Raw genomic sequence first — 24,498 nt, 5'->3', positions numbered from 1 at the left:
CCTGAGGAGAAGCCACATGGACCTGCCCCGATGCAGGCCTGGGTGCTGGAGCAGGTGTGTGGAGACACTTCCAGCGCTGAGATGCTTACACATTCACTGACTCGGCTTTCCTCCTGCAGTCAGCATCATTGCATGTGTTTTATGAGATGGAGGAAGACTTTTTGGATTGGTGTCAGACATATGGGTTAATGTTGGCAGCACTGGCTTGGGATGTTTTCTTGATGTGCACTTACCCTTTATATAAAACTCTCTCTTATACATGAGTTTCTGTGGATTTGTTTCTTTAAAGTACCCAGACTAACACAACTAGCTTAAATTGAGGCTGTTGCTCCTATAAATACTTACAGCCTCGGAAATCCTATATAAGAAAACTATGAGTTGGATTTAACACAGTGGCAATAGGTAGGTCTTACAATGCCTCTGAAGGAGCCATTTTTATGCACTCTGCTACTAAGCAAGGGATCCGCAGTTCAAACTCACCCGCTGCTCTGCCAGAGAGAGATGGAGAATTCTGCTTCTATCAAGATTTACAGTCTTGAAGACACTAGGGGGCAGGTCGCCTCTGCCCTAAACGGTCACTGTAAGTTGGAATGATTTGGTTTAGTTTTCATTACAATGTCTTTGAAAATTCCTGGAATTCATGTTTCTTAATGATTTCTTCCATCTCTTCCACTCTCAATCATACTACAACTGCAGGATAAATCCCAATGAGCACTTCAAAATTTCTCTTACAATTTTCTTCTTTGACTTACTTTGATTCCACACTAAAAACCAAAAAGAAATTTTGTCTAGCCATATTGAATCATACATCTGTAGACACAATATAGCTACACCCAAGCACATATACATTGGTAACGGTCTTAGATTCTCATACATACGTCTTTATATTAACAGTAGGCATGCCTGAGGGTCTATGATGATGTTCCATAGCCTGATGGAGCCCCACTGTCATTTATTCTAAGTATGGAGTTACTGAAGGAAGTAACTAAATACCATTTAATTTGTTACCCTCACTCTTCGAGGCTGTCAGATGAAAAGTAAGAATGGAGATCCATTTTAAAAGGTGTGAAGAAGGCGGAAGAAGAAGTCAGGTGTCAGAGTTAAGGAGAGTTTCCTTGGTTCAAATATTTATTGTCTACCGAAAAGCAAGAAAATGAATGTTTATGGTCCTCGCGGGATCAAGCAATACATGCAAAAGGCAATCCTAGGTCCAAATACATATGTATGTACTGATAATACACAGAATGCTAGCAATCCCAAATTCTGAAAAACATGATTCGTCCAGAGTAGTTCAGCTCACTCGATCAAAATAACCCCCATAGCCTTTGAAGAACTCATTTCTCAAAGTTCATATTTCATTCCTAAGTTAAACTGACCATCAGTTAAAGGACCAACTGATCCTTATAAGTTCCCATCTGCCTATGTCAAAATACAATGTTTCCGGATTCCTGGCAGTCAGATCCACAGACTGTCGGACTTCCCTTCCTCGCCCCCCCTTTGGCCCTATGTAAAATATCCATGACTTCACCCAAGCAGGAAAGGTCACGGCTGAGAACCCACTGCAAATTTGTGTTCAGCAGCAGCGAGTGTACTGAACATACCTTTTCTGCCCACACCTGGGCGAGGGCCACATTGATCCGGTAAAGGATGGATGCCCATACTAATGAGCTCTCTGTTCCCTGTTGAAGGCTTTTTTCTGTGCATTAGCTGGAATTTTAAGTTCATGCGGCACATTGCTTGGAATGCTATGGCCAAGGAGATGTAAATACCCCCCAGGATCTTTGCTTCTTTCAAAGCTTCTACTGGTGAGGGATGGAAGAATTCCCCTCCGCCCCCCCGCCCCAAGTTCTCACTTGAAAGATGAAATTCTTCCTTCCTACATGAGGGCTATCATTTACAGGAAGGCAGGACTTGCCAGTCTTCAAGCCGGCTTCTTTCTATCGGTAGCCACTATCCAAACCTCAGAATTCAGTGACCTGTTTTCTCTGGACATCCAGAGAGCTCCTCACAGCCAATACAGCCACGCCTCTCTTTCCCATGCAGGTGTTCTGCACAGGGCAGCGTTGCTGTTGGTTTTCATGTGGAAAAGATGGATGGGAGGAGAATTATGACAAAGGACGATTAGCATTCCTCCGTAGAGTCTTCCCTCAGTAGGTTGTGCACTGGGCGGCTTACTGCCCGTCATTAGTTTGAGCCCACCAGCTGCTGCACGGGAGGAAAGTGAGATCGTCTGCTCCCATAAAGATTTACAGCCTGGACAACCCCAAGGGGCAGTTCTACTCTGCCCGAACGGGTGGTGTGTGTCAGAATCATCCCCGTGCCAATGGATTTTCTGGCCTTCTTCTCACACACACACAACTGATAAATAGCTTTACATATCTAATCAGTGTTGGCTTCCTTCATCCTTGCCCATCATTCTCAACACATGGGAAAGTCCTCAGAGAGAAGCTGGAGACATTAAAATGATCCATATTGAACTAAATCCTGTTGGTTTCTCTCTGGTGTCATCAGCTGACAAAAACCATCATGCTTATCAATCAGTGGCCCTTTGCCTAGACTCCGCGAGAACCAGACGAGGAGGCATTGCCGGAGGAGCACTGGGGGAGATCTCCAGGAGAGCTTATAGGTCTGTGCTTTCTCCCACCCTCTTTCCATTAGCATTTAGAGAGGAGCAGTGATATGCAGATCTAAAAGAGCCAGTAAGGAAGACGCAGAGAGCTCTGTCCATCTCCGCCCTTGCCATGGAGGGCAGATGTGAGGGTTTTTCACGGACTCTCAGCCGGGGCCAACCCATATTCAAAGTCAAGTGACCCTCTGAGAGCTATTTCTAAATCAAAAGAACACAGATCGAGGCGCCTTGAAAGAATATGTATAAGCCCAAGGAAAACTTGGAAAGATCCCAAAGGAAGACGTCCAATCCAGACGAAAACAAAGAAAGCCCACGGGGAAAACTGCATTTCTGGACACTTACCTTTTCTGCTGACTGGGCTGTGCCAAAGAAGATGGGGATGAAAGCTAACCAAATGATGCAGGTGGTGTACATGGTAAATCCAATCGGTTTGGCTTCGTTGAACGTCTCTGGGACACCTCTTGTTTTGATGGCATACACAGTACAAGTGACCATCAAGAGGATGCTGTACCCGAGGGAACAAATGAGCGAGAGGTCGGAAATGTCACACTTGAGCACTCCCCGAGCGTGCTCCGGGTCCAGTGTCCGCTGCTCTCCATAGTCAATGATGATGTGGGGGGGGTCGACCACAAACCAGACAAAGACCCCCAGGAGCTGTATGGAGATGAGGCTGAAGGTGATCACCAGCTGGGACGCTGGACTAATGAACTTGGGCGCTGTGACGGATTTCTTGCCCTGCTCAAATATTCGGTGGATTCGGTTGGTTTTGGTGAGCAGGGCTGCATAGCTGAAGCACATGCCAAGTCCCAGGAAGATCCGTCGGAAGGAGCAGGTGACTGTATCTGGCGCGGCAATCATTAAAAAGGTGATCGAATAACAGAGAAAAATCCCCGTGAGCAGCACGTAGCTGAGCTCACGTCCGGAAGCTCTCACAATAGGTGTGTCGTTATAGCGGACGAAGGTCACGATCACCAAGGTGGTGGCGATGATGCCCAAGATTGCAATGAACACAGGCACCACGGCCCAGGGGGAATGCCACTCCAGCTTGATGATCGGGATAAGCTGGCAGCCGGTGCGGTTGACGTTGGGTCTTTGGTCCAACGGGCAAAGTTCACAGGAGAGCTCGTCCACCTGGTAGTTGTAACCTTCGCAGCGCTCGCAATGCCAGCAGCAAGGGACCCCTTTCACCTTCTTCTTCCTCTCCCCTGGTTTACACGGCAAGCTGCAGACAGAAGCCGGCTGAACGTGCTCTCTCTTCGCCCACTGCATGTCTTCCACCTGTGGGCATAAAGCAATTAATGAGCCTTCCATTTTCCCGCCATTTATAATAGCCTAATCCTAGCCACAGGTGCGTCGTAAATCACCAGTACAAAATACTGACAGCACAAATACAGTTTACCATAATCAGAACCCCATTTCTTCCCCTGGTATTGACTTCATGAGCGCGTTAAGCGATGGACCTATAAATCACGCACGTCATCAACTTGATGAGTGCCATTAGTTTCCATTTCCTTCCTCAAAGCTGACCAATCTGACATCTGGGGAAAGAGTTATTGGCCCCCAACAGTTCTATAACTCAAATTTTTAAAAGGAAAGATGTTTCAGAAGTTAATTACAGGTATAAATGGCAGAAGTCTTGAAACACTAGATTAGTATGTCAACATATATCAAAAGGAATACATTCACTTATACAAAGTAGGCACGTGTATAGAGACCAAAGATTATGAGTTGGTTACATGGGGAGGAGGAAGGCAGATGAAGGGGTACCGAGTTTCTGTTGATGCCCGTGGGTTACTTTGGAAAAGGGGAGAAAATAATGGTAGTACAATGTGATGAACAAAATCAATGTCACTGGTTACATTTGTACATATGATTGAGTATGCAAATTTCTAATATATATATATATATATATATATATGCCAAAATAATAAAAAGCTAATATTTATGTGATATTTATCACATCTGTGGAAATTAGGATCACAATATGTCAATTTTGAAATAAAATGGTAAATCAAGCTACCTCATTGCTGGCTACCCTGAGGTGATGTATTTATGGTTAATACTATGTTCATGTTTTTGTCTAGTGGAGAAATTACTTTACTGTACCTTATCTAGTTCTGAGCCTTAAATTCACACTTAACTTTTTGGGGTTACGTGATCAAATGTTTTTATCACTATAAATATACTATTAGAAAGGGATAGTGGCTTGATGCCTTAGCTTAAATTCACTTGCCTTCTTAAATATACAGTAATTTTAGCGAGGTCCTAAGAGGGCATAACAGTTATGGCTACTAACTGCAAGGCCAGCAGTTCAAACCCATCATATGTCACCTGAGAGAAAGATGAGGCTTTCTACTACCCTTAGAAACCCACAGGGGCAGTTCTACTTTGATCTATACCAGTGGTTCTCAACCTTCCTAATGCTGCGACCCTTTAATACAGTTCCTCATGCTGTGGTGACAGCCCCCCCCCCCCCAACCATAAAAAGCTGTCATTTTGCTACTGTTATGAATTGGGCCATCCCTGTGAAAGTTTCATTTGACCCCGAAAGGGGTTGCTACCCACAGGTTGAAAATCACTGATCTTTATGGTTGCTATAAGTCAGTATTGACTTGATGGCAGTGAGTTTTATTTGGAAGATGAAAACACTAGGAGTCATGGCTCAGAAGCCATCACTTATTATGAAAAGCACCTGTTATACAGAATAAGCTCTATGTAGGAAGGGATGTTGTTACTGAATGTGAACAAATAACTGGCACACAGTTTGCCCTCAAACAGTGCACAAGGGGCTTCAAATAGTCCAAGGAGAAGTTCCATGGCATTTCCATTATATTATGATGGAGGGTTTCATTTTCTTTTTAAGGTGACATTTCCTCAGTTTTATTAACAATCGAGAAGAATTGTTCTACTCTGGAAATCCACCTCCAAAATGGTCCCCCCAATCTTCACCCCTGGAATTCTCCTACTTAGTGGTGTCCTCCCACACTGAGTAGGTAAATCATTTTTTCTGAGTAAGTGCTTCCAGTCTTCAAATCACTCCCAAAACCATGGCCTTCAAGTTGATTCTTGTTCAAAGCAGCCTTCTAGGACAGAGAAGAACTATTCCATAGGGTTTCCAAAACTACATCTTTAGGAAAGCAGAGAACATTATCTTTCTCTTGCAGAGCGGCTGGTGGATTTGAGCCACCAACATTGATGGTAGCAACTCCCATGCAAAACTCATGTTACCACTGGGGCTCTCCAGTCAAGAAATCAGGGATGCATTGAATTGAATATATCTACTGCAAAAGGCCTCTTTGAAGCATTAAAAACCAAAGACTTTGAAGACTAAGGTTTGGTATTTGTAATCACCTCATATATATTCATATGAAAGCTGGACAGTGAATCAGGAAGACCGAAGAGTAACCGACTCACTTGAATGATGGTGTTGTAGACACATCTTGAGTATACCACGAATTTCCAGAAGAACCAGCATATATCTCGGTAAAGCCAGAAAACCTGTACAAGCCAGGCTGGGCAGAATTTGGCACAGGTTATCAAGAGGGCTAGTAAGTACTTGGAGAAGGACATCATGTTTGGTAAACTAGAGTCAGTGTAAAAGAAGAAGACCCTGAATGAGAGATGGACCGATACAGTAGCTGCAATAATGAGCTGAAACACAGCGATGACTTTAGGACGGTGCAGAACCAGGCAGCATTTCATTCTGTTCTACATTGAGTTTCTACAAGTCAAAACTGACTTGGTGCCATCTAATGACACAACAACATGAGAACAATGGAACGCTGTGGGCATTATGGTTTATGACTTCTGAGATTAGATATTCATAATTTTTGGCGGGGGGCATCTGCTCTTTTTTTCTCTTGGCTCCCTCATTTCAGGAGATACCTTCTCAATGCTTTGAGACCTGAGAAACTGAAGAAAGAACCAGGGACTCCCATGGACACCAGCACCAACTTGCCAGGCCTAGAAAGTAGACCGCCCAGCCCAACTCTAGCCCTCAGCTGATCGCAGCCCCAGCGGGCATCTTCACTATAACTGACCAGCTAAGAGAGTCAATGAGTGAGAGCCATCCAGGTAAGCTGATCTCCAAGTTCTGATCCCCCCAGAACCTTGGTGCAATAATAAATGCTTGTTGTCTTAAGTGGTTAAATTTTAGAGTTATATTTTATGGGGTAATAGAAAAAGAATATGACTTCAATTAAGCTTATTTACTCAATGGCCAACATCAAACCGACGTCCGTGTATTATGCCATTAAGAAAGTGCATCTAGTGGCAATTAACCTAGGCCCCAAACAAAACATCAATATCTTTTGATCACTATCAATATCTTCTGATCACTACTACTATTCTCTCCCCTTTGGCGCCATATGACTTAAGACTGTTTCATGAATAGGTCTATTTCTTAATGATACTTTTCCCTATTTTTATCGGGTGAATAGTTGAGTGCCAAGATTTATAGTCCCTACGCTTGATACTTACAAACATCTGTCTGATTGCTTCAAGGCAGAGTAGAGAATCCATGCATCTTTAATTCCAACCATCCTCCCTTGAGAAAGAAGATGCTATTTCATGTGTCATAAGGCCTCTCAAGACTATTAGATCTATCCTGCCTGCTCACCACAAAGGAAAAGCCATCTATCATAACCCTGCTAATTTTCTATTAGGCTTTAATGATTTAGAAAGGCTATTTTATTTACTTATAGGATTCCATTAAGGTGGGAGGGAAAGTCATATTGGTATCATATAGTGGCTAATCTGAAAAATGCTACAAAAAAACAAATGCTTCACTGAGTAACTAAAGTATTGATTTTATACCTTAATGGACTCCTATATGATAATAAAATACTTCTGTGAAGGTTATGTTTCAAAGCTAATTATTGCAAAACAAAATTGCATTTTTTAGGGCTTCCAGAGATTTAATATGTTACTGTCAGAGAGAGGGGGAAATAGGGGGCAGCAAAAAAAAAATCAAATCTCAGAAACATTATATTTCAGGATTTGTAGAGACCTTAAAGGTCACCTTGCCCAACCACATCTCAGATGCTGCAATTCTCAATATAGTTTGTTGTTTATAAAGAAATAAGATTTGTTAACAGAGAAGTACATGCCTACTAGGTATATGTGGCTACCTAGGATGACGGTTCATCATTTTAAACCAGAGCTACATAGGATGAGTGTGCATCGTGTTAAATGAGAGATGACATTTTTCTGATACATGGTGAGTATACAAAAGCAATGAAAAAACAAATAAAGCAAAAAATATGTGTTACTTAAAAAATAGCACATTGTAAATAGTTAGGGATTGTCTTTAAAAAGAAACCAACAACTTACAATATAGTCAAACAACTTACAATATAGTCAAACCATAGATGTGACATTTTAAGGTATTGGACAAACCTATAACTATGTTTTAGTACACATGTTGATGAAGATTCTGAGAAATATGTATGATTCCACCGTGCTCCCCAATACATCTATTTGTGCATAATTGTATGAAGCATTTATGTCAGAATGGAAGTCTGGAGCCCACCATTATCTACTTCAAGGAAGAACAAGTAACAAATACTTTGGCAAAATGCTATAAACTCATTAATATTTAAGGCCAAGGATTTATTTTGCATGTGTTGCTAAATAAGAACTAAAAAACAATACCAATTGAGAGTAAATGAAATGGCCTATTTTTCACAACTGTTTCAAAGCAGAGACAAGGGCAAATCAAAGCTTTTGTATTGCTCTATTATGAACAAATTATGTCATCTTTCATAATAGGAGTATATAGAGAAATCTTAGCCAAGCATCTTTTAACTTTATCTTCCATGACCTTGGTATATATTAGGTCTTTTTCAGTGTAAAATATGTAATCTAACAAATGGACGGTTGTGATACAGAGAGAGACCGGTGAGCAACAAAGCACAAAGCCCTGTCCTGTCTTGACAGTGCTCCCCAGCAGTGATGCATTGAGAAGGTTCCAACTCGTTGCATTTTGCAAAATGTAAACTATCACCTGGTTCTGCTGTCAGAATCCTGTTATTATTGCAAACAAATACACAAACAACCACTTTTAAAAAGTTTTCATATGGTGCTCACCTAGTTCAACCCTTAATCTTTCCACAACATTCAACCTAGAATAATATTTAATCCATTTCTAAATAGCACATTACTTCTATAGAATAATGTTCTGTTGTGTTGCTTTAATGACACCTAAAAAGGAACTACAATGAAAAGCCTCATTATAATTCATCACTTACAGGATTCATTACAAAATTCTTATTCAATATAATACTTCCATTACAATGTTTATCCCAGAGAGTTAGTGAAACTTACTTTTGTTAATGTGATTACCATACATGAGGGAAAATTTAAATATAATACTTTCAGATAATTGATACCTAGCCTTATCATTCTTAATTAGCTCTTTCATCTTGCTCTAAAAATAAACAGTATTAATATTCATTTTGGTTAACTAGTTACCACATCAATATTCAAACTCCAACTTTGCATCTAACTTATTTAATGGCCGGTTGGGTATGCGCACATTTCTAGTGACACCGGAGATTTTTAAAAACCTTTACTCATTAGTTTCTGTATAATCAATGGTCTTAAAAAGTGTATTCAATCAGCATGGGAAATTAAACTGTCAAAACGTTGAATCATATATTTATATGTATCATGGCCATGCATATATGAATGAGTATATGATGACCAGTTGATTGGATACGGCAATTTGATATAATGCTTCTGATATGCATAACTAGATATGTGGATTCTGATGATCCCTTTAATAGCCATCTAGCTCTTTCAGGCAATGCAAAGCTTTAAATGACCATTAATGTGGTTTCTTGGGCAAGGAGAGTGAACAAAGACCCAAACAGACACACACACACAGAGACAATACAGGACTGCAGCACAAAATAGACACAGAGAGAGACGGTACAAACGGCAGCCCTCACGGACCACAGCACTTTATTCTTATCTACTAAATACTGGCAGTGTTGCCAGATAAATTCGCTATTCCCACGCTGGAATTTCTCACAGCCTTGAGAGTTTCATATCTCAGCCCGTACTGCTCTTGTTTACTGCTACCAGGGAACACTGTTTGCAGCTATTCCCCAAATTCCTTACCGTCTGCAGTAAGGAAGCCGTTTGTGAGAACCAGCTAGGACAGACATTTGTGTACTGTCCTAGACATATACATGACACGAGACACAGTGCTCCTTCCGTGACTCCTTCAGACCATAAAGGATACAATGCTTTCCTCATCTTTAAAGCCTTATTATGGACCACACCTTAACATAAAGGGGAAAACATCATCATAATTAGACCCATAAGCAACATCAAGATAAAGAATAGATTGATATTGTCAAGGATCTCACATTACTTGTATCCACAATTAATGTCCATGGAAGAAGCAGTTAAGAAATGAAAAAAACCTACTGCAATGAGCCAGTCTGCTGCAAAAGACCCTTTTGAAGTGTTAATGAGCAACGGTATTGCTTTGAGGAATAGGGTGCACCTGACTCAAGCCTTAATGTTTTTAATCGCCTCACATGCATGTAAAAAATGGACAACCAATAAAGAAGATCAGAGAAGAACCGGTGCATTTGAATCATGGTATTGACAAAGAGTACTGAAAGTACCACCCCCTTCCAGAGGAACAAACAAATCCGTCTTGGAACAAGCAGAGACAAAATGTTCCTTAAAAGCAAGTATGGTTAGATTTCATCTCACATGCGTTGAACATGTCATAAGGATTGACCAGTCCTTGGAGAAGGACAACGTGCTCAGTAAAGTGGAAGGGCAGTGGAAAAGAAGAAGATCTTCAATGAGCCTCAGTGAGGTTGCAAGAATGTAGCAATGCCTGCAACAATGGGCTCACACAAAGCAACGATCGTAAGGACGGTGCACTGCTGGACAGTCTGAGGCACACAGGGTGGCTATGTGTTGGAATGCACTTGATGGCACCTAACAAGAAAAACAAAGTGAGAGATTTAGTGTCCTTTGAAAATCTGGTTATGTTCTGAAGTTTGAATATAATATGATATGCTGCTCCCGGATTGAGATGCTGATTTGGGAGGATGGCCTAGATCTATTAAAAAAAATTAAATGTATCAACCTTCCATCTTATAAGACACTATTTAAAATTCAGTTAAGAAAGCAATTTCATATACAATGGAATAAATAAAAAACAACAACAAGCTTTTCCCCCACGAAAACTCATAGAACATGATGAGATAGAAATTAGAGATCTAAATCAGTACCTGCACCTGTCCTTAGGAATGGTAGCATGATTTTAGTATTGGTGAGATGGCAATGCTCCCTTTGTTCTACAGATCAGCACAATCCTTATCAAAATCTCAACTGGCTTCTCTACAGAAATTGACAGACAGCTCTCAAAACTCATATAAAACTGCTTGTCACCCAGAGTGGCCAAAATAAGCTTGGAAAAAAAGAACAAAGTTGGAGGACTCACACATCCCAGTTTCAAAATTGACTATAAACCTACACTAATCATGAGTGGGATTCTGTCAAAAAATAGACACGTCAATGAAATAAAATCAAAAGTCCAAAACAACTCTCTATTAAATTTATGGCCAACAGATTTTTGACAAGGATGTTGAGACAGTTCAATGGAAAACCAATAGTCTTCTCAATTTATGGTGCGGGGGCAAAGAGAGATAGCCATATACAGAAGAGTAAATGCAACCCTCCCTTGGAGACCAAGGACGAAACCAAACCTCATTCCCCTGGAGTCAATTTGGACTCATGAAGACCCTCCAGCACAGAGTAGAACTAGTCCCCACAGTTTCTGAGGCTTTAAGTCTTTGTCGGAAGAGATGGTCTCATCTTTCTCCTGCCAAGAGGCTGGTGGGGACTGAACTTCTGACCTGGCAGTGAGCAGTCCTAGGCATAATCTACTATACAGCCAACCCTACCTCAGAGCATATATGAAAATTAACTCAAATGGATAAAAGACCTAAAATTATCAAACTCTTAGAAGAAAACATAGGCATCAATCTTTGTCACCCTAGAGTAGGAATCTTTAAGAAGGGATGCCAAAAGTGTCCCAAAGGAAAAATAGATTAATTGGACTTGATCAGAATGAAATACTGATGTGTGTGTGTTTCAACCAATGAACCCTGAAGGGACAATAGTTAAGTGCTCCGCTAATAAGGGAATGTTTGGCAGTTTGAACCCAAAAGCCACTCCACAGGAGAAGCAGCGACAGCTGGCTTCTGTAGCGACCGTGGCTTTGGAAACCCTATTACATAGTTCCACCTTGTCCATCGGGGTTGCTGTGAGTGAGAATGGACTCGAGAGCAATAGCATGGGGTGTTGATGTTTCAGCATCAAGTAATTTGGAAATTAAGACAGTTTCGAATATTGAAGATAATCAAATCCATCGAGGCAGAAAGTAAGTCCTTGAATGGTTGCCAGGAACTAGAGCGAGAAGGACAGAATAGGGAGTCACTGCTAGTGGTGAAGAGTTTCTTAAGCAGGGAGGAAAATGGTCTAAAATGATTAGCGAGGGTGGAAAGCCATGAATAAACTAAAACACACTGGTTTGCACATTGTCAAAGGAGATGTTTTGTCACACATGAATTGCATGACAATTTTCATGCATGCAGCCAAAGTTTAATGCATGCAAAGCACATTTATGACTCCTCCAAATTTAGAACTGCTCAGTGCTGGTGGTGTAGTGAGAATGCTAACTGTACATTAATGGTTGCAAAGCCACTAGTAGCCACTTCCAGGGAGAATAGTGAGGCTCCACTGCCATAATGAGGCACAACTTTGGGAACCCTAGAAAGCAAGTCTCGTCTTCCCTGTCAAGTCACTATGAGGGGGGATGGATAGACGGCAGTGGGTTGGTTAGTGTTTGCTGTGGCTTATCTGTCTGCTGCCTGAATTGGGTCAAATCCAACTCATAGTGACTCTAGAGTAGCAAGAACTTTCCCTTTGGTTTTCCAAGACCTTAGATCTTTACCGGAGTAGACAGCCTCATCTTTCTCCAGTGGAGCGGCTGGTAGGTTCAAACTGCTGAGCGTGTGGCTAGCAACTTGGTGAGTAGTCCTTTATGATACCCATGTTCCTTTACAAGGGCATCTATCTGCCCTTCCCTCTGGGAGTCAAACACCAGTCTCCCGCATTACAGGTGGGATACTCATCACTGTACTAATGACTTAGGCAGTTTTACTTAGTATATTGATTCTTTTCTACATCTGTGCTGCCTCTATTGTGTCATCCATAATCTAAAGAAATTCATCTTGAGTGCCTACAACCCTGCCCCGAGTCCCAGAGGGGTGGTAATTATCCGTTTCCCCAGCTGCTAATGAAAAGGCTGGACGGAAGTTCACACCATTGTGCTGTGGAAGAAAACCTGGCCCTCCACTTCCCCCAAACCAGCCACTGAATATCCTGGGGCACACAGCTCTCAGCTTACAGCCCCAGGTTCACAACGACTCAGGATTGACTGGAGGAGACCAGTACACACCCACACACACCTCTTGAGATGTTGGGCATTTCTAACACGTATGTGTCTGTGAAAGAATGTTGTGAGCACCATGGTAAAGGATAGGCATAAACGCTGTACATTCTTTGATTGAAGATTGAGAGCCACCTACCCTCTACCTATAATTAATTAACTATAGCTATCGGGTCTGTCCAAAAGTTGTATCAGCAGCAACAAGAACAAAGCCACCGTCTGTGGGTATCGTCCAGATCCGCTCTCTCTTGCTTTTCTCTCCCCACAAGATTAGCTTTTCTGTCAGTTCTTACAGCTGGTTTCTGGCAAGTACTTCTCCAGGTGCCTCCCATCACTAACAGCAGCTCTCAGCAGAGGCATCAGGGAGTGTGCCTTCTGCCCTTGACACAGAGGTTGTGATGGGGGCTTCTGTGAGGGAGTGTGTGTGTGTGTGTGTGTGTGTGTGTGTGTGTGTGTGTGTGTGTGTGTGTGTTGAACGGTTTCTGGAAGAGTAAGGGAAGACAGGCCTATAATACTTTTGGTAAATCAACCTCAACTTGTTGCCACTGAGCTGATTCTAATTCACGGTAACCCCGTGTGTTTCAGTACTAATATTTTAAGCAGAATGACTATGTGCATTGCTATGTTCATGATTATATTCTGGATGCCCCAAATTAGTTTCAAATAATTTCTTTCTTTTTTTAAAAAAATAATTTCTTTGGGTACCACTTTTGCACTTAAGATTAATTTATTGGAATTTTAATTTAAAAAAGAATATTGGACCTCTGAGAAGGACTTAGTATATAAGATGTTTTCTGAATATTATCTATCTTATTAAAAAATTAAGTCAGATAGGTCTTAGAATATAACTTAAATGCTATAGAGAAATAAATAATGCCAGAATTTTGTGCTTATTAAACTCAATCAAACTGAATCCTTCCTGGCTAGTAATAAGAAGAAGTCATTAATATCAAAATCAGCCTAGCAGTAATACTCTTACTGGCCATTTTGTAAACTGTTAGACTATTCCCTTTAATTATTCATACTTCTTACTTTTCCTGCACTAATTTAAATATTAATGCAGAAAACAACTAAAACAGTTCATTATAAAGCATTATGATCTGTTTTGAATAACTTAATAGATGCTCTACTCAGGGTAAAACACTTCTCCAATAAGTTCTGAGTCCCAATCACTAACTCAATCTATGGAAGGTTGCAGGAAAAATGCCTTCAAAGTGTTACAAGATAGACAAAGGGGGTTGGAATCAACATTTTCAGTGGCAAGTCAGTTTTTATATTTCCAAGCAAATAAAAGACAATAATGATGAAAATAATCATTAGCAGCAACTCACATTTATTGAGGGCACATGATTGGCACTGTGGTGGTTGTGGGTGCCATCAAGGTGGCTCTGACTCAGAGAGACCCAGTGTAGGACAGAAAGAAACACTACCCAGTACCGGGCCAGCTTCACAATTGTGATGGTTAAGCCCACGGTTGCAACCACTTCGTTAATCCATCTTGTCCAAGGACTTCCTCCTTTTTGCTGCCCTTCGACTTTCCCAAATATGATGTCTTTTTCTAGGGGCACGTCTAAAGTATATGAAATAAAGCCTCATGATCCTTGCTTCTAAAAAAGCTTTCTGGCTGCACTTCTTCCAAGACAGATTTGTTGGTTCTTTGGGCTGTCCATGGTACTTTCAATATCCTTCACCAGCACAATCATTCAAAAGCACCAATTCGTCTGCAGTTTTCCTTATTCAATGGCCAACTTTCACATGCAAATGAGGCATTAAAGCTACCAGGGGTTGAGTCAGGTACACCTTAGTCCTCAAAGTAACTTCCTTGTTTTTCAATACTTTGAAGAGGTCTTGTGCAGCAGATTTACCCATTACAATGTGTCATTTGATCTCCTGACTGCTGCTTCCCTAAGCAAAGATTGTTGATTCAAGCAAGCTGGAATCTTTGACAACTTCAATCTTTTTCCAGTTATCTTGATGTTACCTATCAGTCCAGTTATGAGGAGCTGTGGTTTTCTTTACATTGAGTTGCACTCCATACTGCTGGTTTCAATCCGTGATCTTCATCAGCAAATGCTTCAAGGCCTCCTCACTTTCAGCAAGCAAAGTTGTCTCATCTGCATATCAAAGGTTGTTTTATTATAAGCCTTCCTCCAATCTTGATATCACATTCTCCGTATAATCCAACTTCTCTGATTATCTGATTATTTGCTCAGCACACAAATTGAATAAGGATGGGGAGAGGATACAACCTACATACAAATATGACATGAACCACGAGGCAGTAATTGTTGGAGATATTATGAGGAGCATATTATGGAAAAAGTACTTTTTAATTAGCATGTTATTTAGGAATATAGAAGAAAATCCCTCAAAGGACAATTAGTGAAAAACATTGGATATAGTTGCCTTTGGGCACTTGAAAATAATGGCAGGAATACTTGGGACTTCCATAATTTAAAATAAACCTTCTATGACCAATCAATGTTTAGAAACATGTATGAATCAACTTAATGCACTTAAAACATAAGAATAGGTTGAAATGATGCTAACATACCAAAACGAAAAGGATGGTAGACAAGAAAGGAACGCAGGGAGCTAGAAATGAAATGCCGGGTTGAAATTCACACAAGAACCACTGAAATGTAGAATCCTAAAATCAAATAACTGCTATGGAGAGCAACTTGTAAAGCTTCCTAAACCACTAGTGACCAAGAGATTGAAATAGTCAAAGAAGATACCAAAGAACATGGAAGACTGAGACTTGAAAGAAAATTAGGGAGAACTAATATTTCTGAAAGCAAAACATCACAATAGTTATTTTGGAAAGAAGTCATTAAAGGAGTGGGGGAAAGGCTCCTCTGCTGAAGGACCTCCTCTCCAAGCGGACTGGAAAGCAGTGTCATTGGCTGAGACCGACAATGCTGTGGCTTTGTGGAAGGGGGGGTCAGGGGCCATAATTTAGAAAACATCCACAATAATCAAGTGAGACTAAAATTAAGGAGTATCTCAAACATCCTCACCACAACACAACATTCAGCCTACGAAGAGGCAGACTATGTTTTAGGAGAAACTACGATGATCACATGATTAATAACTTGCAGATTTCCCTGCCTATTTGAGAACTCGGGGAAAACTGTCCAATATGCAATCTTTGAAACTATGTAACTTTTCAAAAATGCTACACTTAAAATAAAGTGGTTTGAATATGCAATGCAGTCTATTGAGAATGAGAGCAAACTTGAGAAGTCAGGAAAAGATGCCATTATATAAAATAGGAGTCCCCGCGCACTGCGGCACGTGGGAGATCTGCAGCAATGTGAGTGAGCCCAGATATCAAATTCAACTACTGAAAACACTGTAAAAGAATAGGTGACGTAAAGCAGAGAATCAGATCTATTGCAACGATCCACATCCCAAACCCCAGACCTTAACAAAAATGTGACTGCCATGTGCTCCGGTGGACAGTGTAAAAAAGGAAGAAGAAAGAAAGAGAGAAAGAGGGATTGAGGGAGCAGCAAAAAAAGGAAGAAAAGAATGGTTAGAAAAATAATCAAGTTTCAGATCTCAGAGAATGCTTTTAAGAAGTGGATCCTAAAAAATTTCTTAATTGATTAGATTTTAAAAAAAACATAACCTTTCAAAATATATATTGTGAGGTCCATTTCTAGTAAAACTAGAAATATGTAAAATTGAGGCAATAACATAGGTACAAGCACTTTGAAACTAGACAATAACTTTCTAAATTGAGTCAGGTCAAGCTGCAATCACAGACCATCCGGAAATAAAATAGGAGAAGACTGCATGCAAAACTGAGGTGATGCAGACACAACTGCTTATGGATTTAAAATGAAAAGTTGTATTCTTTTATGCTTTTTTAATTGTAAGGCATGAAATAATAAAGAAGAAGCTGGTCTTCCACTTATGAAACCAGGTAAAATAGTAATATAAACCTAAGAAAAGGAGAGTGAAGAATTCATAGTAATATAAGGCTTTACTAAAAACTTAAGTGGACAGAATAAGGGTGAAGTCATTAAAAGCAAAACCCCAAAGCAGCTTCTATCCCCATTGCAGTCCACTTGTTTCGGATTCATAGAGACACTGAAGGAAAGAGAAGTTCAAAGGCTGTCATCCTTAGAGAAGCAGGTCTCCAAGTCTTGCTTCCCACCAGCAAGCTTCTGGGAGTAAGAGCCCAGCTGCCACCCACTGGGCAGTCGGAATCAAATCCACTGCTGTCACACTGATTCCAACTCATCTCACACAAAGAGATTCCTACTTAAGAAGACTCTCTCTAGAGGACTGAGCACAACTGTCCCTTGGAGATCTGAGACTTGCATCTCTATGGGAGCAGAGAGAGTCATCTTTCTCCCCCGGAGAGGCCATGGGGTCCAAACCACTGACCATATTGTGATGAGCAGCTCCGTGTGTGGCCCTGTGTGCTGCAGCAGCCCTATAAGACAGAAGGAAACCGCTCCCTGGGGTTTCCCAGATGGTAAGTTTTTATAGAGGCAGAAGGCCTCCCTCTGCAGACAGCAGAGTAACTAGTGGGTTTGAATCACAGATCTTTTCGTTATCAGTCCCATGCTTACCCCACTGCTCTACCCTTTACCAAAGAAAGTTACAGACTGCTGGTAAGTGTAAATGAGGGAGAAATATATTTTAGAGCATCTTACAACATAAACTGAATTCTGACAAAGCCACTTAATGATATATTTTTAAGTTGTAAAAGACTGCCATCTTTAGAAGTAACATTTACAGATGGAAAATATATTTTCTGGGGCAAGATAAATAACTTGGAAAATATACCAAATAGCTCTCGTGGCACAGTGGGCTAGGTGTGGGCTGCTAACCTCAAGGTGGGAAGTTCAAAACCACCAGCCACTCTGAGGGAGAAAAATGAGACTTCCTATACCTTGAAAGCATTACAGTCCTGGAAACCCACAGCGACAGTGCTATTCTGCCCCACAGGGTCCTTATGAGTAGAAACCAGCACAATGGCAATGAGTGTGAGAAACTTGATTCCCTATGAATTTAAAGGAAATGAGTAAGAATGATATTTAAGAGCCGAATACATAAATTGATTTAAAAATGACCCCTGAAAAAGCTGTACATTCAGATCGTTTTGTGAATGAGTTCTATCAACATTACCAAGAAAAATGATGTTCTGTTATTTGTTCCAGAGCCCAATGAATACTTTAAACTTGTTGCACAAGACAAGGTAACCATGCTGAATACCGACAATGATGGCAGACAAATCAAGGACCAGCATCCCATTGGAATACAGAGAAAAGGATGCTCATATAATGTTAGCCAATCAAAGTCAGCACAGTAACAAATGAATACTAACTGGTTTGACTCATTTGTTATATTCAGATATAGCTTAGTGTATAGTAAGCACACACACACACACACAACCAAATAAGTAAACAGTAAGATAAAACTGTAACTAGTTTTCATGACAATTCTTGGAAATTTTAGAGCAGAAGTGCATTTTCTTACTGTGATTATAGTCCTATTGATAACTGGCAAGAGATGGAGTGGTGAAAGGTTAGAGGTACTTCCAATAAGATTCATAGTTTAAACCTTATCTATCCCCATTATCTTATCACAGAACCTGGGATGTACCAATCAATGTAATAAAGTAAGAGGTGGTAGAGAGCAGGAAGCAAAAATTCACAGTATTTGCTGATGATATATGATCATCCACCTGTCACACTCCACCCAATGCTTTAAAGTTTTGAAAGGTTTGTAAAGGCTTTTGTGAGATGACTAGTTAGAAAGTACATTTATATAAAAAAAATCATTAGCTTTCCTTTTTATCAGCGGCAACTAGTGAAGAGTATACTGAAAATGACTCTCATCCACCGATTTTAACACAAGATATAAAATAGATTTTTAAAATTGTGAACAATCTATAACAAGAAAAGAAAGTATGCCACTAGAGAGCAAAACCATCCCATCTCCTCTAAAATAGAGAAACCTGTCTCTTCCAAATGAAATCCGCTACGATACGGCAATTTCAATCAAAATTGAATTGTGCTCTTAATTTAGAATAATCATATTGAAGAAGAAATTCCTGATTTAAAAAAATTAAAAGTATTAGACAAGGGTGGAGGGATGGCCTCCTCTCTGGGGTGTCAGACGGAATTACAAAGTTATCATAATTAAAGTGGCAGTTTCTTTACACTGAACAAGATCAACAGCACATGGACCAGAGCCTTGCTGCCTGTGGAGGAGGAAGTGGAAGCAGAGGAGGAGAAACGGCGGAGGTAGCCAGCACTATTCTTTGTTCAGATACATTTGGTAAACTAAATTGCAGAGTCACACAAGATTTCTCTGCCAGAATGGATCATTCCTTCAAATCCATCCCCACTGGGACTGCTTTACATGAAAGTCCACTCCCGCACAGGGTGGTGAGTTCTCTCATGCCTTCAAAGAAAATGCAATTTCTTGTGCCCCCTGTAGTTAGTGGCTCCTCTGAAAAGTTAGGGAATTGCTGCTGGGAATATAAATTATGACACTCTTTCTAGAGAGAAAGTTGGCCTGACGAATCCAAGGGCTCACATCTACCCTTGATTCAGAATGTCAAGATTAGAGAAAGTATGCTTAGACCACGTTAAAGAACTTGAACCAAGATAGTATGTCTAAAGTGATTACCCATTTGGTTCATAAAAGCAAAACTGTGAGCACAAGTTAGAGAGAGCCACTTACTGAATTCATGTTGTTCTCACATGATCGATCGGGCAAGTATTGGAGAAGGAGGTTCATGATACAGTCTTGAGTATGCAAATCACAGTGTTGGACAACATTCCATCTTTATGTCTGAGCCTGGGCTATCTTTTGTATGCCCCCCCCCCCCCCCCCCGTGCCAAGGAGGAGCCCTGGCGGCAGGGTGGGCTGTGCATCAGAATTGACTCCGTTGCAGTGAGCTGCGTTTCAGATCTGTCAATGTTTGTTTCCTCACTTTCTGCATTGACCAAATATCTCCAGTTTGATTTTTTTAATTGCTTATCAAATATATCTGAGACCAATGGATCAAGGACATATTTCAGAGAGGGAGGGGCTATCACTGAGCTACAGGAGCATGCGAGAGTCTGAGTCAGGGTTCATTGCCTTCCCTGGATCATTCGGGGCCCTCCAGGATTGCGTGATGGAACCTTTTCATTTGCTTGTTGGATCGCCACATTGTCTCACATGTTGGAAACACGACCACTTCCTCTTCTCATTGACATAACTATCGTACTTCACCTGTGAGACTTTGGCTATCTTGACTATCTTGCTCATCTGTTAATCCTCAACTTTGAACCCTTCCTCTCGCCCTCCTACTTTTAGGATGCTGCTGGAGAAATTCATGACACTGAGAATCCAGCCTACTGAAAAAACATGACATTGAGGATTTATGAAGGGCGCCATAGAGACCAGCCATCATCACTCAGCAAGTCAGGAGGGAAAACATCAGCACTGTGTCAGGACACCCTATCGTTCATTTGAATCTCCTCCTTGCTCCTCACCTTTCCTTTGATTTATCAAATTACTACTTTACTGCATTCTCAGTGCAAGGTGACAGCAAGGTAGGTTTCCACTTGCCAATTTAATCAAGTTGTTCAGTGAGACCAGTTGAATTTTTCACCAGCTGTCAACATTCTCATGAGTTACATTCTGGGTGTACCATTTCCAATACTCGGGGAATAGTTTCAGTTCACGGGCTCATCAACTTTTATCATCCTACTCAGAGTTGCTTCCTTCTTTTGTGGAGAAAATTAAGGTCAGGCACCAACTCCCTAAGAAGTGTCCATGTGCCCATTTCTTGGTCTTCCATAAAGAGAGGTGTGGTAAACAAGGGCCTGCTTGTGTCCTTCAGAACTCAGATCGTTCAGCGCTTCGCTCTGTGTCAAAATCCTTTAGTGCCACTCACGCCACGTTCCCTTTCCCACCCACTGAGCTCCCTGACCTTGGATGGTGCTTGATACAGTTGGACCCTTTGGTTTGTGTCATTCCGTCCCTTCTTCTGCCCTTGTCTAATCCTTTAAAGACAATGTAGTGCCCTCTGACTAGGTTTTCTTATCTCCCCATAAACTGGTTTTTACAAGCTCCTGGTTATTTGCACTGGAAAAAGGCAGCCAGCATCCCATCTGAGGACTTCTTCTCAGTCAAGCTTGCTTTTGGAAGCACTCCAATCCTGGCATCTGAAACACTATTTTTGTTGCTTCTCTCCTATGTGCACGATTCTTCCCCATCTTCTTTGTCCCTCTAGTCTACCCACCGTTCTATCCTTAATAGCTTCTGATTTGTCTTTCTGCCAAAGCTCGCCACTACCCCTGGCTGTGAACATCATTGTCATACTCACTCCCAATCTTGCTACCTACAAACCAGTTTGACACTTGCAATTGGCTACTGGCCAAGCACAGTGAGAGAGAAGCAAAGTATGGGACATAAAGTTCATCATTTAAAAAAAATGAATTTATCATCTGTCCTAAGGAGTTTCCATTTGGATTCATCTAATTTTGTCCCATTTGATTTCAGGTCCACTACTAGCCATCAAGCACAATCCATCACTTATCCATCCATGGTTCGGCGCAGTTCTGCAATAGCCATTCAGTATAATGCTATTTCTTGATCAGCATGAAGACCTGTAACTGCTGTCTCTTCTCTACTAATCCATCTTGCAAGTATTGATCAGGCCAGATAAACATTCTAAATATCCTGATAACTTCCCTGAGATGTGCAGCCAGAGAACTCTTTAGAGGCAAGGATGCCTAGACTTTGTCTTACATACTTTGCCAGTCTTGTTAGGAGACACCAGTCCCTGGAGAAGGACAGCATGCTTGCTAAAGTAGAGGAGCTGCAAAAGAAAGCACGGCCCTCAGTGGGATGGAGGGACACGGTGGCTGCAACAGTGGGCTCAAACACAAGAACAATTGTGGGGATGGTGCAAAGCCGGGTAATGATCCGTTCTTTTGTACAGAGCGTCGCTGTGTGTTGGAATGGACTAAAGGGCACCAGACAATAACAACTTCCTGAAGATAATTACATTGACTTCTCATTGATCGCAATGCAAAAATTTAAAAAGCAGTAGCCCGATTATACACTCTCCGACCGTGCCCCATCTATCATCCAAGTATTACAGTTTCCGGAGAGTCAACTTCTGTAGTCATCTCTTCTTAAATATGCCTCTTGCTTCCTATTGATGACTGCCTCCCCCTGAGTTATCACTGTCTAGAGTGCTATCCTTACAACATATCAGCATTTCTTCACAAATGATTTCAAAGGCCTCCATCTTTACTTAACCATTGATCACTTGAACTATAAGCAGCCCATCCCTCTTCACGCCATCCTATTGTGTTTGGATCATTAGGATGATAATTTCTGAATCCCCTTAAAATTAGCCCTTTATTCTCTTGAAATAAGGGCCAGTTCCTAATACACAGGGACTTCACAAAGTTCCTGGGAAAATGGAATGGAAAGAAGGTGAAGGGACTGTTCCCACAAATTCTTGGAGCCCCCACCTAAGTGACCTGAAGGCTCCTCATAATTTTGGCCATCTGGTATATTATTAACCTCGCAGTTCATAGGAACCAGGTACTATTTATTTTTAATGCCTGAATATGTATCTTAATTCCCAATTTTCATGGGTATTAAATAATAGGGCAAGGATGAATGAAACATACATGCATGCAGTTATTACCTTCTATGCACTTTTAAGAATTTCATACAAATGAACAGTCAAGAAATCCTTTTGTATAATCTTTAGCCATCCTATAGGTTTCAATATGCATTTAACCCCACTCTAAAATATGAAACAAAATATCCAAAAAGAAAATATTACTGAGAACTTACTAGTGTTGTTCAAAGCATTTTAGCAGATTACATCATTTAAAAATGTTGAGAGCCTGGTTTTGTTCAAATCAAAAAAGATAGATATATCTATAACACATATATGGTATAGATATATATAATAAGTATATGAGTTATTTCATTCTGAGCTTCTAGTTTCTAATAACAAAAACGTATCACAGAGTTTAAAAGCCATACTTGACATGGGCAGTTTGAACATTTTCATCTTTTAATCAATATATTAAGACTTTGGAATAAGGTCAGGATTTAAATCTCTGTTTTATAATTTACTAAATGTGTTTATCTGAGGCAAAGTTCCCTCATCTGTGAAAATAGGTCAATAATACTTACTTTCAATGTTTTTTGGGTGTTGTATTTTGATTTTTTTGAGGATTGAGCGGATGAGGCTTAGAAGAGGTAGGCGTATTAAACATCATCTGTGCTTTCACGTCATTATAACTTTCTCGCTTCCAATAACAAAACCATGCAATCGATTTTAAAAGCTATATTTGACATTTTGAAATTTTTTATCCTTAAATCAATATTAAACTTCAGTATAAAATCAGGATTTAAATCTGTGTTTTATAACTTACTAAATGTGTTTACCGGAGCCAAACTTTTCCTATCTCTGAAAATAGGTCAACAATACTTACTTTCAATGATTTTTTGCAGATTGAATGGATGATCCCATACAGGAGGCTTAGAACAACGTAGGCACAGTAAACATCATTTTCTGTCACATAAATGTACCTTCTCTCCACTCCTCCACTTGCTCTCATTTTGAATGGTGCTTTATCAGGCCCAAATAAATTTGATACAGTTCTTAGTTTCTGTTTGACTGGCATAGAAACGCTATAGTTCTACTTTAAAATAACTATAATAAGCAATATATACATTATTAAGGAAAGAGAAAAAACCAAGTATAGAGAAGTTATTGCAGATGACATGTGTATAAAACATTGGTGTATCATTGCTATAATGGTGTTATTACATGGGTGACATGTTTTATGGAATATATTCTTTGGGGTAAAATTAATTAAATGTGGTTGTTGTGAGTAGGTGTTGTTGACTTGGCGCTGACTCACAGGAACCCTGGTGCAGCAGAATGAACACGGTTCAGTCCCACGTCATTCTCATCATTGTTATGTTTGAGCCCAGTTTTTTCAGCCATCATGTGAATCCATCTGATTGAATGTTGTCTTCTTCTTGGCTGGCCCTCCACTTTACCAAGCATGGCGTCCTACTCCAAGAAGGGGTCCAAACTGATAGCACATTGAGAGTTCTCCTGAGTGTGAAATTGTTATTCAAAGTTCTCTGCACAACTTCTCAGTCACACAAAGTAAGTTAGTGATGTAGCATTAAAAAAACCGGAAATGAATAATTAAAAAGTCAGAATTGTGGGTGAAGGGAGACGTCGGACAGAGTAAGATATGACAAAATAATAATTTATAAATTACCAAGGATTCATGAGGGAGGGGGGAGCAGGGAGGGAGGGGAAAAATGAGAAGCTGATGCCAGGGGCTTACGTGGAGAGCAAATGTTTTGAGAATGATGA

General features: G+C 40.6%; 1 protein-coding gene across 2 annotated transcripts in view; it reads right to left on the bottom strand.

The window, feature by feature from the left end:
* Nucleotides 1-24,498, bottom strand: part of GRM8 (glutamate metabotropic receptor 8) — a 939,770-nt gene that overhangs the window by 94,903 nt on the left and 820,369 nt on the right. For both annotated transcript variants that reach the window (XM_004707786.3, XM_004707785.3), the window contains exon 8: nucleotides 2,972-3,907. In XM_004707786.3, the coding sequence (XP_004707843.1) occupies nucleotides 2,972-3,907 (936 nt within the window). The remainder of the gene's footprint in view (nucleotides 1-2,971; nucleotides 3,908-24,498) is intronic.

Source organism: Echinops telfairi, unplaced genomic scaffold, assembly GCF_000313985.2.
Source record: "Echinops telfairi isolate 266 unplaced genomic scaffold, ASM31398v2 ScPeMD7_23;HRSCAF=83, whole genome shotgun sequence".
NCBI classification, from domain to species: Eukaryota; Metazoa; Chordata; class Mammalia; order Afrosoricida; family Tenrecidae; genus Echinops; species Echinops telfairi.
Note: the sequence above shows the minus strand (reverse complement) of the source record. Positions and strands in the feature narration are given on the sequence as shown.